Source organism: Peromyscus eremicus, unplaced genomic scaffold (genome assembly GCF_949786415.1).
Source record: "Peromyscus eremicus unplaced genomic scaffold, PerEre_H2_v1 PerEre#2#chr22_unloc_1, whole genome shotgun sequence".
NCBI lineage: Eukaryota > Metazoa > Chordata > Mammalia > Rodentia > Cricetidae > Peromyscus > Peromyscus eremicus.
This window is the reverse complement of record NW_026734286.1, coordinates 4,309,381-4,325,380: the sequence shown is the minus strand read 5'-3', so window position 1 is coordinate 4,325,380 and position 16,000 is coordinate 4,309,381. Positions and strand designations below refer to the sequence as shown.

Genomic DNA, 16,000 nt, shown 5'->3' with positions numbered 1-16,000 from the left:
TCAAGTCACTCCTATCACCACTTACTGCACATGGCTCCCTCACTTCTACACCCTACTCATCTCTTGCTCCACTTGCCACTGTTATATGCCTTTTTATTATCAAACAGGACACTAAACAGTGTATTTATTCTGCACAAGGACGGTAATTAAACCCTTGGAGAATGGCCATTCACTGTTCAACCTCAGTAAAAAATCCACTTGAGTAGAATGACACTGTCTTTATTGTTCTGACTTTACCATCTCTTTTCTTGCATGATTAACCTGTACTGCTTTTTTCGGGGTGGGAAGGGGTGCTGGCCACCTACTCACATTTTTCCTGCCTCCAACCCTCCTGAGTGTTGTGATTATAAGTGTGAATCACCACCACACCAGGCTAACTTTGGTTGCTTTAATATTCCATAAAATTAATTATCTAACATGGTGTTCCCAGGATTTCTACTGAGCCTCCAACGTGGATCTTTGGCCAATAGGCATCTAAGAACTTCCCTTTATTGAACTCCACTATACAATTTTGTCTCTACACCCCAATTAACCTCCATTTTCCAACTCTACACTCAGAAAGACATCAGTAATCACAGGAGGGTAACTTTATATTCAGTACAAATGTTTATTTTTGCAATGAGAACTGCACAAAAAAAACCCTTTAGTATATAAGTGAAAAGTCTACGAATTCCCTTCTACAAATGTCTAAAGTATTTTAATACAAGTCTCAGATTCACTGACATAATTATTGGCCAAGCGACCCGTGCATACAGTACAGTGGGGGCTTGTACACACCTCTTATTCTTGTATAGGACTAAGATGTCTAGTACTGCGGGAAGGACTTGAAAATGGTCAGAAATTAAATAGATCCCAGTTCTAATTACAACCCAGTTAGAGGAACACCCATCAGAAGGTGTGGAGGCCATTTAAAACTTGAGCAAGAAGGTACAGATGAAATCATTTCCCCAGCTCAAAAGTGGGGCCCAGCATGGGGAAATAATCTGAACAAGAGTGGTAGAAAAAACCTCAGAGGACCAAAATGCCATCATTCCCACATAGTAGTATATGAAATGCCTGGAGGGGGACAGGACCTTAAGAACAGGGAGGTGAACACTGGCTGGGTACCCTAACTGTGAGGTTTGGCCTTTCTGGTTGAGGGGTAGGAGATACAGGTTAACAGTGCTAGAAATATTTCAGTCTTGTCTCTGCATACATATAATTATTTACCTTACATCTTAGGGACGACTGTTCTTGGGCGCCACCCACGCCTTGTAGCTGTGGCATGTGTGAACAGGTGGGCAGGAAAGCCATCTGGGGGCTTTCTCATCAGAAATGTGTTCATATGTGGGAATACAGAGACCCTATTTGGAGGGAATGTACACTTACCTAAGACTATCTGGTTAACCCTGAGCTTAAATCAAATTAGGAGTTAGGTAGAGGCAAACATGGTGGGAAAAGTGGCCCAGAGCCTTGTGTGAAGAGGAGACCAGAATGGAGGAGGCCATCGTTTAGTGTGATCTGGATATTGGCCAAGGTTTAACTGAGGCCCATTACCACCCCGTCCAGGTATTTACAGAGTTTCTAGCTCCCTGTTACAGCTTCAACTTGGGGGGAACTCTGAGCCCAAGGAGCTCCTGCCCAGGAAAAGCAGGACCCGCCAGTGGAGAGAGGTTCAGTGGCCACTGTTGGTAAATCTTATGCAAAGGTACCTAGGGACCTGGGCCTAACCTAAGCAAACTAGAAAACCTAGTTGGTTCACAAAGAAATGTCAGGGAGACACCAGCATTAAAAAAGAGAGATGTGTTTATTCCATGATCAGTACAGACCAAATGCATATTCACCATATGAAAGTCAAGCCAGTCAGTGACTCCAGAGTTTGGCCAACACCGAGGCACCAGCACTGTGGTGTAGAGTGGGCTCTCATGGCACGTGTAACCTCACCAGGGGCTCCAATTAAAAAAAAAAAAAAAAGAAAAAGAAAAGGGAAGGAAGGTGCAGCCCGCTGGTCTGAACCAGGTGCTGGACGGGGAGCTTCTACCTTAGTCTGCAGCCCCCCAGTGCCTGGGCCCACCTCATCCCCAGGCTCTCCCTTTCTTGGTAAAAACAAACAGATTTGACATTAAAAAACACAGAAGCCAACAAATACGAGGAGAGGGGAAAAAATTGCAGCTTTCTGGTTTTATAATTAAAAATAAGATTAATAAAGTTTGAAACAGAATACAAGCAGGATTTTTTTGTTTTGTGCGGGGTTTTTTTGTGGATTTTTTTTTAACACCAGTTTGGTGGAGTCACCAACAAACTTCAAACAAAGATATGCCAACTATGTTCACTATACAGTACAGCCACGGTCACACACTACCCACAGCGCGGTGGGAGCCGCCACTCAATGAGGAGACAATCACACCATTTCGGAGATAAGCAGTGCCACTGTGTCTGAAGGAGAAGAGTTAAAAATAAAATAGAATTCAACAAAAAATATATATATATAGGAAAAAACAAAACAAAACAAAATTAGAAACACAGGTGGGAAGGAACTGACTTTGGTTGGTGGCCTTACTCCCCAGGTGAGGCCTGTCCATACATATGAACAGTTACCTCTATCCGAATTGCCATGGACATACACACACTTCCATGGCACTATTCCCTTTTGCACAAGCGAACACTTATAGAGAGCGGCTCTCAATTAAAGGCTTGTGGGGGGAGGGGAGAGGGTCTGTTCAAGGCAAAGTCAGTGCCAGCAAGGGGGTGGGCCAGTGCCTTGCCATTCCAGTCCACACAGGCTTGCCCTGGTCTCCTGGGAGTGGGCAGCGATGGCTGGGGTGTGAAGGACTCCCAATGGGTAGGACGTCACAAACGTCATGTTCTCAGGGACAGAAAACCAGTCAGTCACGGTGGCGGCAGCAACAATGTCCTGTGTATACTGTGTAGACATTTGGCGCAGAGAAGGGCCTCTGCCCCGCACGCGGGGACGCAGGCCTTGGGTCCAGCCGGCACTTGACTCACATTGAGGCGTGCTCTGAACTGACATCCTCTGAGGGGGTGGCATGTGGTAGGACGTCTGTCCGACTGGCTGTAAGGCAGATGGGCTCTGTGATCCTCAGCTGCCCGTCAGGCCTGCCCCGGGCATAGCATGCAGGAGAGCCAGGCCCAGAGACACCCTGGCCACTGCTACTGCCTCCACTGCCGCCCCTAACACTATGGAGAGTCAGTATTTTTGCCAGAAAAAGGCAGAAGTCACCTAGGTGCTCTCAAAAAAGATTTTCTTCAAATATTGACAAAAGATCACTCTGGAAATTCATGTCAATCGTAGCTGCCATCTGGAGGGGAAGAAGGAAGTAGAAGTGAGTTTGGAGTGCACTGTTCCACCTGTTTCCCATACTGTTTGTGCATAGCTCCCAGGTGCTGCCCCCTCATACCCACTCGGACCCTTTTGTTCAAAGCCAGGTGCGAGTGAACCCATCAGACCAGCTTGGTGTAGTGCAATAGCCTGAGCTACTGCCCATCCTTCCCTAGGTCCTAGGACCTTCTTTATCCCAGGATCTTCAAGGTGGACTCCTGCCCCAAAGTTCCCACCAGGTACCCCTACTCACTGCCTCCCTGCGCCTCCGCTCCTGCTCTCGTTTTCGGGCCAATTCCCTCTGCTGGTCCAGCATAGACTGGGGCTGAGAGCTCTGGGCTTGGGGGGCGGTGGCAGCGGCCACAGCAGCTGCCTGCTGCTGCTGCTGCTGCTGTTGCTGCTGCTGCTGCTGCTGCTCCTGCCTCTGCTGCTGCTGCTGCTGCTCCTGGCGCCGTCGTGCCTCCTCATGGGCTCGACGTGCCTGTTCCAGCGCATCCTCATCCTCTCGGCTCCTGGGCAGAGCGGGGCCCCAGGTCAGCCTGGAGCCCAGTATGGCCCTGGGAGCCCCAGTGCCCTGCATGGACCCCAGCCCACCTCATACGCTCCTGCCTCAGCCGCTCCTTCTCCTTCTCTGCATGCTCAGCCTGGGCCTTCAGGGCCTTTTCCCGCTCTTCCTTCTCCCGAGCGGCACGACGGAAATGCTCGAAGCTATCACTTGAGGACTTGGCTGTGGAGGATGGGGTGGTCGGATGCTTCTGTACCAGACTGGCCCAGGAGCCCATGTTCTTGATTTTCAGGTCCTACAGAGGCAGAAATCAGGTGCCAGGTAAGGACCTGCTACACAGGATATGGCAGGGAGCTTATGCCCACCAAAACCATCTCAATGAGATGAATGCCTCAGAGTCCTTGGTCACCTACTGTCCTTACCTTTTTGGGTGCCACTGGCGTTTTTGGCTCCTGTTTCTGTTTGTCTTTGTCAGAGGCCCCTGATGGGGGTGCATTCTGCTCGGGGGGCCGGATCACAGGCCTCCCTACATCTACAGGTTTCATCTCAGGCCCTAGAATTGACAAATGATATGTGGGTCTGGGCCACCTGAAAGGCGTGGCTCACGGTCATCGCCAGCACAGGCCTGGGGCCCAAGTCCCAGATGCAGGCAGGGAGGACACTCACGCTGGGGCAGGTGGACTGGGGCCTTGATGCTCTCTGGGTGCTTAGGGGGCTCTGGTCGCAGTGAGGTGCTGAAAGGCTCGCTGCGGATGATTGGTGAGTGGATCTTCTCCTCCTTTACTACCACCAGGGGCTGGGGCTGGACAACTGAGGGTGGACGCAGCTCCTGGGACAGCATAGGTACGGCAGCCGGTGAGGCAGGTGGGCATCCCTGGCCTCGGCCCATGACTGGACCTGGGGGCTGTGGCTCAGCCCTGCCCTTTACCTGCTTCTTAGGCTGGACATTTTGCTGGGGTGGAGATTGATGAGTCAGGCTCTGGAACTGTGGCATCTGAGGGGAATGTATCATAAGCGGAGAGGGGGCTTCACGAAGGTGACCTAGGAAACAAGATAAGAACTGGTATATAGGCCACTAGCCCTGAGCCATTTGGGCCTTGAGAAAACGGTAATCAAAGAAAGGTCAGGCTATTCATAGACTACCTTGTAGCCCAAACAAGCTTGGAGACTCACAGTATCCATTATACCTGCCAAGGACATGACTGCCCTACCCTGAAGGACTGAGGACCCTCTAGGCCTATTTAGTCATGCCCCTGAGCTGGATGCCAAAGCTTTTCTGTAGTCCTGAGGTGCTAAGTCCCAAAGTTTGACTCTTCTGCACCTCAGTATTACCCAGGAAGCTTTGTTAAACACACATTTCTAGCATATTAGATCTCATGTAAGGTCTGCATTCCAGAGCATTTTAAAAGTCCCCTCCCCGCCCCCCAAGAAGGCTCTATAAAGTTAACTTGGGTTATACAAGGGAGATCAAATAAATTCTGAAGACTCAACCTGATCATCTATCTACTTTGCCACCCTGTAGTCTGGGTGGTCACAGAGTTAATGAAGCCCAGGCCCTGGGGTGAATGTGGTCTGCCCTAATTAATGCTGTTTCCTAGCTGAGTCTGTTCATCCTACAGAACGGAGGAGAATCTGGGAATGACCTCTACCTGAGCAAAGCAAGTACAACAGGGTCCAGAGCTCATGGTCAGTCTACTACCTGCATCTATCTAAGCAACAGGTATAAGAAAGCCACGTGGCTACCTAAGCACCTGGCACAGGTTAGAGGAGTGCCAGGGAGCTCTACACTAGCAAAGGAAATACAGAACGTTTAGTTCTGACACTCAGCTGTACCAATGCAGAAACTGAGCTCCGAGTAGAGTTAGCCAGAGCCTCTGGTCTAGGGAACTGGAGAAGTTGAATCACATCCATTCCCACATAGCTTGCTGTCTACTTAAATACCAGCTAGAATGGGACCTTGCCATCTGTTATAGCTCAGCTAGCTAGAGCCCAGACTAGTCCTCCAGGTTCTACCTCTAAGCCATTATATACTAGCACAGGAACCCTTAGGTCATTTGATAACATCCCATCCCCTCCCCTCCAGTCTAAGGTGTCTATTTTGGCAGACCTGAAACAGACCATAAAATTGTGTATGTGGCAGACTCTTGGCTCCATTGTTGGGCCAGTACCAAAATCCAATAGGGTGAGTTTCTGACACCTTTTGACTTGTCTTCCATTCCAGCTTGTCGGAACTCCTTAAAAGCTAGCACCCTGGCTCCACTTGTCTGTAGATCACAGGTTCGTGTCTGTGACTGCCTGTCATCTGTGGCAGTGTCACCAAGAACACCTGGTAAGGCTGACATGGGCAACAAAAGACTGTGGCCTATGGTTTTTCTGGTGGCTTTGGAGAACTGGCTTAGCAGTTCAGGGATGGTGCTGGGAAATTGGCTGAGTGTCCAACTGAGTGTCTCTTAACAATCTGGGTGTTTTTTTTTTGTTTTTGTTTTTGTTTTTTTGTTTTTTTTTGGTTGTTGTTTTTTTGGGTTTTTTTTGTTTTTTTTTTTTTTTGTTTTGTTTTTTGGTTTTTCAAGACAGGGTTTCTCTGTGTAGCTTTGGCACCTTTCCTGGAACTCACTCTGTAGCCCAGACTAGCCTCGAACTCAAGAGATCCGTCTGCCTCTGCCTCCTGAGTGCTGGGATCAAAGGTGTGTGCCACCACCGCCTGGTGACACTTGGTTTTTAGCCCAGAGCTGTCAGCTAGGTTCCAACCCATATGGTTCCATATGTCCTTAGGTTACAGCAGCTTGGGTTCGGGCTCTGAGGACTCGAAGAAAAAGTAGAGGTCTTTGGCTGCTGGCCTCGGCTGCCCAGAGCTGACTCTGCTGCCACCTGTTTACCACCTTCCTTGCACAGGCTGATGACAGCACAGCTGCATGGGTGACCATGTCCAACGCTAGTTTTTCCCAGAGAATCAACAGCTGCTCTCAGCTCAGGGCATGCAACAATTCACTTGTCACCTGGCAGCTTGTGTTGAATCTAGGAGCACTACTCACAGTCCTACTTTGCTACTCAATTTTAGTAGTTCCACCCTAAGGCAGACTGCATTGTCAATGTACAGTGCTAAGCCCAGGCATCCCACTCTAGCCCTCCAATGTTACTGTAAAGATGCTACTGTAAGCTTTGACTGGAACACTTTCTAGCCAGAGATTGCCAGAGCATTTTGGTTACCAATATTTGTCAAGTATGGAAGAATGGGAAGCCTAGCAGTGGTAACACATGCCTTTAATCCCAGCATTCAGGAGGCAGAACAGGTGGATCTCTGTGAGTTCAAGGCCAGCCTGGTCTACAGAGCAAGTTCCAAGGCAGACAGGGCTCCAGAGAAACCCTGTCTCAAAAACGCAAACAAACAAACAAACAACAACAACAAAGGTGAAAGAGTATGCCCTAAACAACACTGTTGGGAATGGGAAGTCTGCACTAGGCTGGAGACAGGCAGGGTTCCTGAGTGGATTCTGCTTCTGAGTCCCAGTCATATTTACTAACACGGTCCATGCAATGCCACCTGGGTCTTTAGGGCTTAGTACAGAGCCTGATTCTCAACAGTCTCTGATTCCCAACTTGTTCTCCTGCTTACCACAGTCAACGCCAAGAAACCTACCCTAACCTTGAATGGGTAGATCCTGGTTTCCACCTAGCAGGATTAAGGTCGAGGGAGGTCTTTGTCTGGGCTATCTCTGCTTGTGAGCATGACAGGCTGATAAACACAAAGCAGGGGCAGCGATACTCCCACTCAATGCCGACAGGGTTTGCCTCTGAACTTACTGAAGCCTGACATATAACTAATACTGCATTGTCAGACAGCGTAAGTCACCAGGCCCAGCTCCAGACTCCCTTGAGTTCAAGAACTGGAACCACTTACCAGCTGAGTAGGGGTCCGACTTGTGGTGTCGGGGGGAAGGGTGATGCTGGATGACTTGCTGGGGCTTGGCAGGCTGTGGTGGGGGTGGCTGCTGGCCTGGGGGTGGGTGAGTAGGCTGCTGGCCTGGAGGTGGTGGGGGCTGCTGAATATGAGAAAAGGGCATGGATGGCAAGTGAACTGGCCGTGGTGGGGGCTGGTGTTGTTGCTGGGGTGGTGGTTGGGGCTGAGGAGGTGGGGGTGGTGGAGGTTGCTGCTGGAGCTGCTGCTGCTGAACAGAAGGATGGGGTGGAGGTGGCAAAGGGGGTGGGGGTTGAGACTGCACCTTCACGGAAGGGAGTAGTGGTGTGGGGGGCTGCACCTTCTGCAGCTGCTGTAGGTATAACTGCATCTGCATGGAGGTGAGGGGTGGGGCAGGTGGCTCTTCATCCTCCAGCAGCACTTGTGGGGGCTGAGCCATGGGTGGTTGTGGGAGTAGCGGGGGCTGGGCCAGGGCAGGGGACACAGCTGGGGGTCGGGAAGGTTTTGGAGGCAGAGCAGCAGCTCGGTTGCTAGGCCGAGATGGTTGCTGGGGCAGCGCATTGTGCAAAGCTGGAATGACAAAAAATATGGAAGTGAGACCTTAGTTACCTACCTAAGATTCTGGACTGTTTTTTCTGCTCTGTCCTAACCTTGTTTACACTACAGTGATCTCTTTTAGCTCCTCCTGCACTCTCCACAAGCTCCCACAAATAGCACAATAAAGATGGCATTCAGAAAAACCTACTGGAGTAAGTTCCTTATAGTCATCCTGCCCTATATTCTGTGTCCCTGACGCTTCCTCTAGTTTCCTGCACAGACCTTCAGGCCTCACTGTAGGTCTTTGACAACTACTCACAGACTTACCAGCCTGCCAAGATGTTGAGCAAATCTCTCCACCCTCCTTTTATGTTGTCCAAGTTCCATGGGATTAACTATGAATGTCTCCTCCATACCCTAAACCAAGAGCTGCAGACAAATCCAATCTTTTCTGACATAATGCCTGGCCCCAAAGAATTAAACTACAATCTTCTGACATGCCAGTCATGTCCCAGACAAGCAACTAACTTAATTACTAAAGCTAATAGGGTGCCTAGAGTACCTGGTCATGATGTGGTAGAACCAAGGTGGCAAAAGGGAGAGATAGCCATGGCTCACCTGGAGGAGAAACCACAGCATGCTGGTTGAGATGGGGTGGAGTGCTGTGCTCAGGCGGCTGGGGCAGATGAGGTGGCAGCTCCGGCTGCGGCAGGTGCAAGATGGGCTGGGTGAAGTGGCCAATAGGGTCAAATACACTGCCTGGTAGCTGTGGTTCCAGGACGGGTACCTGGGCAGTGATGAAGGGTGGGGGCGAGGACTTGATCGCTGGGGCAGTCTGCGGTGGCATGGAGGGCGGCGGTGGGGGGGGTGGGGGCTGCTGCTGCTGCTGCTGCTGCTGCTGCGGAGGTGGGGGTGGAGGAGGCTGCTGGGGAGGCGGGGGTGGCTGCTGGGGCACAGGAGCTGGGGCTGTCTGCATCTGTGGATGGTGATGGTGGTGATGCTGCAGGCACACACAAAGACACACAGGCTAATGTCAGACTGGAGAAACCAGCAGGGGCAGATCCACAGCACCCTCTCAGCTGAGGAGCTGGCTACCACCTAAGAAGGAGACAACCCTAAGTACATACCTTTTTTTGGTCCCTCCCAGGGTGTCCCTTCTTTTTTGACTTGGGAGCCATCTCTGCAGAGAAAAGACAAGGTAGTGAGACTCTGGGGATGTGATCATGGATTGGCCTTGGATGCAGAAGAGGACAAGAACAGGGCATTCAGGACAAGGGTTGAATTACACTGAAAAAGCAACTGAATTGGGCCATCACAGGGAAGAAAAAGACATGTGGAGTGTCACCTATCCATCTGCCTGTAGCTTTCCCAAGGAACTGTGCCTGAAAAATGCCTCAATAAGTTTCGGACCACAGGCACCAGTACTGGTCAAGGCCCTGGCTATGTCAGAATCTGAGCTATGGAGACCTTACCTTATACTTCCCTATTTCATGAGTCATACTTCGGGCAAGTGTCAGCACACTCTGGATTATAACCTGCTATGGATAACTCAGGACGTTTGCAATGACCCCATGTATTGGACAGTTGAGAACAACACTCCAAAAGTGAGGACAACCATTCAAGGCCACACAGCTGAAACAATTTAGAGACTCTTGTTGAATGGTTTATTGAGGTCCCTGCCTCAGAGTAGGTCAGGCTGGGACTGAGAAAGATGAGTGATATTGGCACGGGGCATGACCTCACCAGAGCCACAGGGTGCACAAGGAAAGTGCTGTATAGTGAGAACCCAGAAAGGGTCACCTTTTGGGAAGAATGACCAAGAATAAACAGAATAGGTGCTCACTGCCAAAAAGATGGCTTTGACCGACCTCTTTGGGTGAAAGGAATTATCAGTGATGTCTCTTCTCTGGAACAGTTAATGTGCTACATAATGAAAGCAGCGTATGCCTTGGCTCCTCAAGAAGCCGAAGCCTGGTGCTTCAGGTGCGTAAATGTGCTGTCTCTGAGGCGGATTAAAACCTAGGTGCAAACCTTAGACTTTATAATAAGGAACTTTTACCAACTGAATACTCCAGGAGAGGGACAACGCCTTGGCCAGTGCTCCTGGGCTGACAAACAATACAACTGTCAATCACCAGGTTGGAGGCTGGGCCCATGGTACAGAGACTTTCAGATTCCTGTCACTGAGAGTCATTTGTGTCTTTGCTATGGCTTCCCCCAAGCACCTTGTCAGAACACCAGTTCTTGCTGCTAGTGTCAAGGCCACCTCTCTCTCTGCTCATAGCTGTGGCAAGCTACTATGCAATGCATGGCCCCTGTGGTGCAGTATGCTACCAGCAGGAGTAAGACTGGACCTTGTGCCCTGCAAGAGTTTGCCACTCCATGCAGGACTGACAAGACACGGACCCCAGCAGGCACAAACATGTCCTCACACAAATGGCAAACAGCAGCAAGTGAGGACACCTAACACATGGAGACCCAAGGCTGAGCCCCAAATTTGGATGCTAGGAAGCAGGGCTCCCACAACTCCTTGGGTCAGCAAAAGAATCTTGATAAGAAACCCTTACAGAGACCACATTCAAAAGGGGGTTGCTGGGAAGATTTGTGGAATCAGGGCATTTGGCTGTTTTGCGTGTAGAAGCAGAACCAGCTGGACACCTCACACCAGAAGGATTTGTACGGCAGGGGACACACAAGGGCTAGACAGCCAACAATTCAGTAGTGGGAGAGAGGCTGGGAGGGCCAGTGGACAGGCTCCTCTGTTAGCACTTCCAGTGTAAGAAGGTGGAGTGGGCAGGGGGAGGAGAGACAGGGACTTGGGGAAGGCTGCTCAAAACAAATACTGATTATACTCTTGAGGGGATCTCAGCATATAGAAGATGGGAGATAAAGCTGAACCACTGTGTCAAGTATGACCTGGGAAAGCCTTGGGGGTGCTACCCAGATGCGGAACTGAATGTGAGATGTCTAGGAAGGAGAGGGGATGCCTGTTGTCTAGTAACATTGAACAAAGTATTGTTTTCCCACTTATATAAATAAGGGACAATGGCTCCAACCCCTCACCACCTGCCTCAAGTTAGGAGTAGAGGTCCACAAGACCAGGCTTAGGTTCTAGGAAGTATCTCAGCTGCACTGGAAAGGTCACAGTAGTGTTCTGGAGCTCATCTTCAGAGTAGAAGTGGAAGCACAAGGCAGCCCCTGGGCCTAGGCGAGACTAGTGGAAATGACATGTGTTGTGAGGCAGCCCTGTGCAGCTCCTGTGGCCCAAGCCTTGTGTTGGGTTACCAGTAAGAAGACAAGACAGTAAATGCACAGCTTAATGACACACCAGCCCCAGACACCCCCACACAAAACTCTCTAGAAAGGGTTACATGGAGATGGCCTCAAATACTGTGTGATCTTTATTCCATAACAATCTTAAACTCCAACACAAATTTCATCTTTACACAGGATGGTATAGTACAAAGTAAAATGTTTTTGTAAAATCTGATTTAAACACTGATTTCTTCCACCCCAGCCCAGCCCCACTTGAATAAGGGAGACAGAGGTTTAAGGGCAGGGCAGGGCAGGGCAGTGTGGGGCAGAGAAGAGCCTTCACTGTCCTGGATGGCTCCCCAACAGGACCCCACAGCCAGCTGGTATGCTAAGGCCCTCCAATGGTACCTCCCACTGCCCAGGAATAGAAAACTACCAAAAAGGAAGAATAGGTGAGACACTGTCCTTTCTGGCTGTGTTCTCAGGGCACCAAGTACAATTGATAGTTTAAGTCTAAAGATCTTTCAAGTTCAACAGAGTTCCTGACACACAGAAGGCCCACCACACAGCCAGGGCTTCTGACAGTAAAGTACTCTACAGGACAAGCTGCCCTGTGTGTATGCACATATGTAGAGAGGGTGTGGGGAAGGGCAGGGGCAACACATGGCCAAGACATTGTGGGAATGTAGGCCGCCATTTGGTCCAAGACAGCAAAATCTTCCCAGAAAGATAATGCCAACAGCTTCCCAACTGTCCTGTGGGAATCTCTGGGCAAGAAGCCTCCCCTCCCCCCATCCCAGTCAAGCCAAGTTCACTGGGAACACGTCAGGCACGGGCCAAAGGGCAGCTCAAAATAGTCTGTTTGGCAAAAGGAGCTAACTTGAAGCTAGACACAGAGGACTTGAAATGGCCTAGGAACTCAGCAGCATCACTGAGGGGCCACTGGATGTTCTAGGAAGTCTGAGGCCCAAAGGCCATTATCAGGTACAGGGCAGCAAGCAACCCAAGGACTCTGGAATCTGGGCAGGGCACAGCACCACCTCAGCCTGCTTTAAGCCCTAGAAGAAGGCAGGCTCCAACATTGTCAGGAGACAGGCAGTCCTCTCAGAAGTCATAAAAGCACATTTTAAAAGAGCAAAGGACAGAAAGAGCCCACTAAAATGCAAATGCAATTCCTTTGAAGTCTTTTAATGTTAGGCAGTTTTCTGGTGAGGTGCCAGATTTATGAGCAAAAAAATGGTCAGGGTCAACACTTGTTTTTAGGGAGAAAAACAAAACAAATAAACAAACCCCAAACCAGCCTCCTTTTGTTTGTCTCTGGAAAGGTTTAGATGGTGTGGCCCACTCTGGCCTGCTCTAACCCCAATGATGTCATTATAGGACGCTGAAGATGAAGATGGTCATGATGGCAATGGAACTTGGAGAGGCACTGTAGGCAGCTCACAAGTAGCCATGATACCCTTCGTCCCACTTCCCAGATCCTGACTGGGCTTGGGAGAGGAGCCTGATGGGTCTTGCATGCCCTTACCAGCAGCCTTAAGGTGTTTTTCTTAGGTGACTTGAGGAGAAAAGACCAAAGACACCAGACCACTTGAACTTTTAGTACTCTATGGGAACAACGGAGACTTAAGGAAAATTCAGGAGGCTATGGGCAAGCTAAAGCTGGTCAGTCTCCACCTGATCAAGCCAACCAGGGTGGCCCTATATAGCCTTTAGGAGACCAGGTCAAAATATCCATCCTCAGGGTGAATTAGATCTTTCCTGGGCTAAATAAAGTCACTGCAAGGTCTAGAGTCTCAGAAAAAAAGAGGGAGGGACGAAGAGAGGAAACACACTGTGACCAGGCTTCGCACATAGAGCAGCACCACATGTATGCATAGAAGGGGATTATTATCATCCTCAAGGAGATGCCACCCACCCAGAGGACCCCAGATGACCAGGGAGGCTGGGCAGAACAGCCAGGCAGTCTTTGTACAGAGAGGCCCAGGCAGCAGGCCAGGCAGGCAGCCTTCCTGAAGGTGAGACTAGGTGTGTGCTGCTGACCATGACTAATCCACCCCGGGGGCGGGTGGGACAGGCCCAGGGCTCTGAGCAATTCCATAACTTGATGGAGTCCTGTCCCTTTCACAGAAGAAAATGGACTTAAGCTATAGCTTGCTGGGAAGGAATCTGGAACTGAAGACCGTTTTATTAAGAGTCCGTGTCCAATGATTAGGCAGGACCTACGTAGAGGGAGAAAGAAACCAGTATGAGAGAATGGTGTGGAATGTACCGTTCAAGTTACAAGAACAGAAGAACTGCAGACTGAGGCAGCTTCTGTGCCCTAGTGACGGAAAGGGCACAAGAGAACCTTGTTGGAAACCAAGAGCCCCATCCCTGCGTGGCCTGCTTCAGCAGGGATGGGTAAATCTACACATAGAAAGGCCACAGTATGTGTACAAGTCTCTAAAATTGCCCGAAGCCTGTCTGCACTTCTAAACAGAACAACTGTTTCTGTTAATGAGTTCCATATGTGCCATGCCTGAGCATACTTTTTTTTTTTTTTTTTTTAACTCTAAAGTCCCGTAAGAATGTAAGAGGTGCCCCCTGAGTTGTCTCTCATCAGTCAGGTGTATCAAAGTCACCAGGCGTCAGCTAACCAACCCTTCCTCACAGTGTGCTCAGGGAAGAAAAAGGTCCCAAGAGAGGAGGCAGTACAGCATTATAACAGTTCCCACTGAGGAAGGCAAAGAGCGGAGTCATCTCTGTTATCTCCACATTCCCAAAACAAAAGCAGAAACTATAAAAAGAGGAACTGGTGACAAAACAATTGTTGAGCACAGGGAGAGGCCAAAGAGAAAAAAGGCTTTGTCCTTTCCATCCTTTTTCAGGACATCCAATATGGCTTCTGGTCCAGAGAGGGGCCTGGACTGGTTCCCACATGTAGCAGAGTGGCGCCTCTGCTGGAATTATGGATGTAACAATCCCCAGTCCCAGAACATGCCTGGGAAAAACCCGCCCACTCAACCTCTTACTGTAGGCCACATTCCACAAGGCTGGCCCTCACCCCCAGGGAAGCCCCAATCCCTCCAAACTATAACTCCTGGGCTTCTGGATGTGCCACCTGGCTCTGCACATTTCCCACTCTTGAGGGGCCTTACCCCTTTCTGAAGGAAGCAATTGCCACATTCTGGCAGCAGGACCACCATATATCCCTCAAAGATCCTGGGGCCAGGGAGCTGCGGCTGGCTTCCTGATCAGAGCCTCAAGAGTGTCTCATGGCCTCTGTCTGCACTTCCCAGCTCCAGCCTTTCCAAAACACCATGCATTCCTCTTTACCCTGGAGCTATTAAGGAACACCCACATGTTCCAATCCTGGGAAAAGGAAGTAAGACTAAAATAGCTGGCCTGTGCTCTTCCATGATCAGGCCAGAGTCTCAGCCTTTTCACTGTACCTATCCAAACCCATTCCAGCCCAGGCAACTAAGGTGCATGCTAGGAATGGCTCCAGAGAGGGGATACATAAGGTATACAGCCACCCATGCCCACAAAGACCTAGGAAGATATGTGAGAAAACCCAGATATTAGCATATGATGAGAGAACGGAAAGAGTCTTAGGACATCCTTTACCCCATATGACAGCTGATCTGATCCTATGCTGGTGACCTCATGGTCACAGCTGGGAGATTAATGGGAAAGGAGTGCCACAGTGTCTTGTTCTGGCTTGCCCAGCCCAGGTCTGATGACTTCCTAGAAGTTGGAGGGAGGTAGTATCTGGACCTTATTCTGCTTGTTCTAACACTAACCCCTGAGCAGTTACAGACTCAAGCTAGAATCAAAGCTCAATGAGAAAAAACAAAAAAACAAAACAACAACAACAATCAAAAAACACCAACCCTACAACAAATAGCTGGGTTCAAGGAAGTGTCAAGATGGCCACTGGTGATGCTGCAGAAAATAAGGGCATACATAGTGAATGGAATCCATCCAGCAAAGCATCCCACCCACTCATCTGCAGTGTGGTCTAACCCTGTGCACCCTTGTCACGGCACCCTGTACACCCTTCCAGCCTCTACTGAATGCTTCTCTTCAGTTTCTTTAGGTGATTCATATCGCTGGGCCATGCCAGTAGAACTGACCCTAGTGTTAAGTGACAAAAATAGGTCCTTTGAGAAATTTTAGCTTCATTTCAAATAGAAATGTAAGAATCAAGGAAGACACAAACTAGGCCCAAAAGACCAAAGGAAAACACCTTCAGTGTCTACCCCACCTCTGCCCCACTCTCCTGCCAAGGTAGAAAAAATTACCAGTAACTTGTTATAGAGGTTGGGGCTGCTGCGCTTCCTGGACCCATGAGACCAACTGCTAGAGGATCTGCCCATCCGCACACTCCACATCCCACAAAGTGCAGTGTCTGTGTGGCATGAGGAGACAAAAGCTATGCTTCACTGGTGCGACATTTATTGGTGTATACACGTGCCCATTCATG

The 16,000-nt window shown here is 49.7% G+C and overlaps 1 protein-coding gene across 3 annotated transcripts in view; it reads right to left on the bottom strand.

Moving 5' to 3' along the window:
• Positions 1 to 1,767: 1,767 nt before the first annotated feature.
• The window catches only part of Brd4 (bromodomain containing 4), an 85,474-nt gene continuing 71,241 nt past the window's right edge, over positions 1,768 to 16,000 (bottom strand). For 2 of the 3 annotated variants that reach the window (XM_059252087.1, XM_059252089.1), the window contains 8 exons: positions 9,405 to 9,457; positions 8,896 to 9,277; positions 7,723 to 8,310; positions 4,491 to 4,865; positions 4,247 to 4,377; positions 3,914 to 4,119; positions 3,573 to 3,831; positions 1,768 to 3,299 (listed from right to left, as the gene is read on the bottom strand). In XM_059252087.1, the coding sequence (XP_059108070.1) occupies positions 3,231 to 3,299; positions 3,573 to 3,831; positions 3,914 to 4,119; positions 4,247 to 4,377; positions 4,491 to 4,865; positions 7,723 to 8,310; positions 8,896 to 9,277; positions 9,405 to 9,457 (2,063 nt within the window). In that variant the 3' untranslated portion in view covers positions 1,768 to 3,230. The remainder of the gene's footprint in view (positions 3,300 to 3,572; positions 3,832 to 3,913; positions 4,120 to 4,246; positions 4,378 to 4,490; positions 4,866 to 7,722; positions 8,311 to 8,895; positions 9,278 to 9,404; positions 9,458 to 16,000) is intronic. The other variant, XM_059252088.1, reaches the window with a different exon arrangement.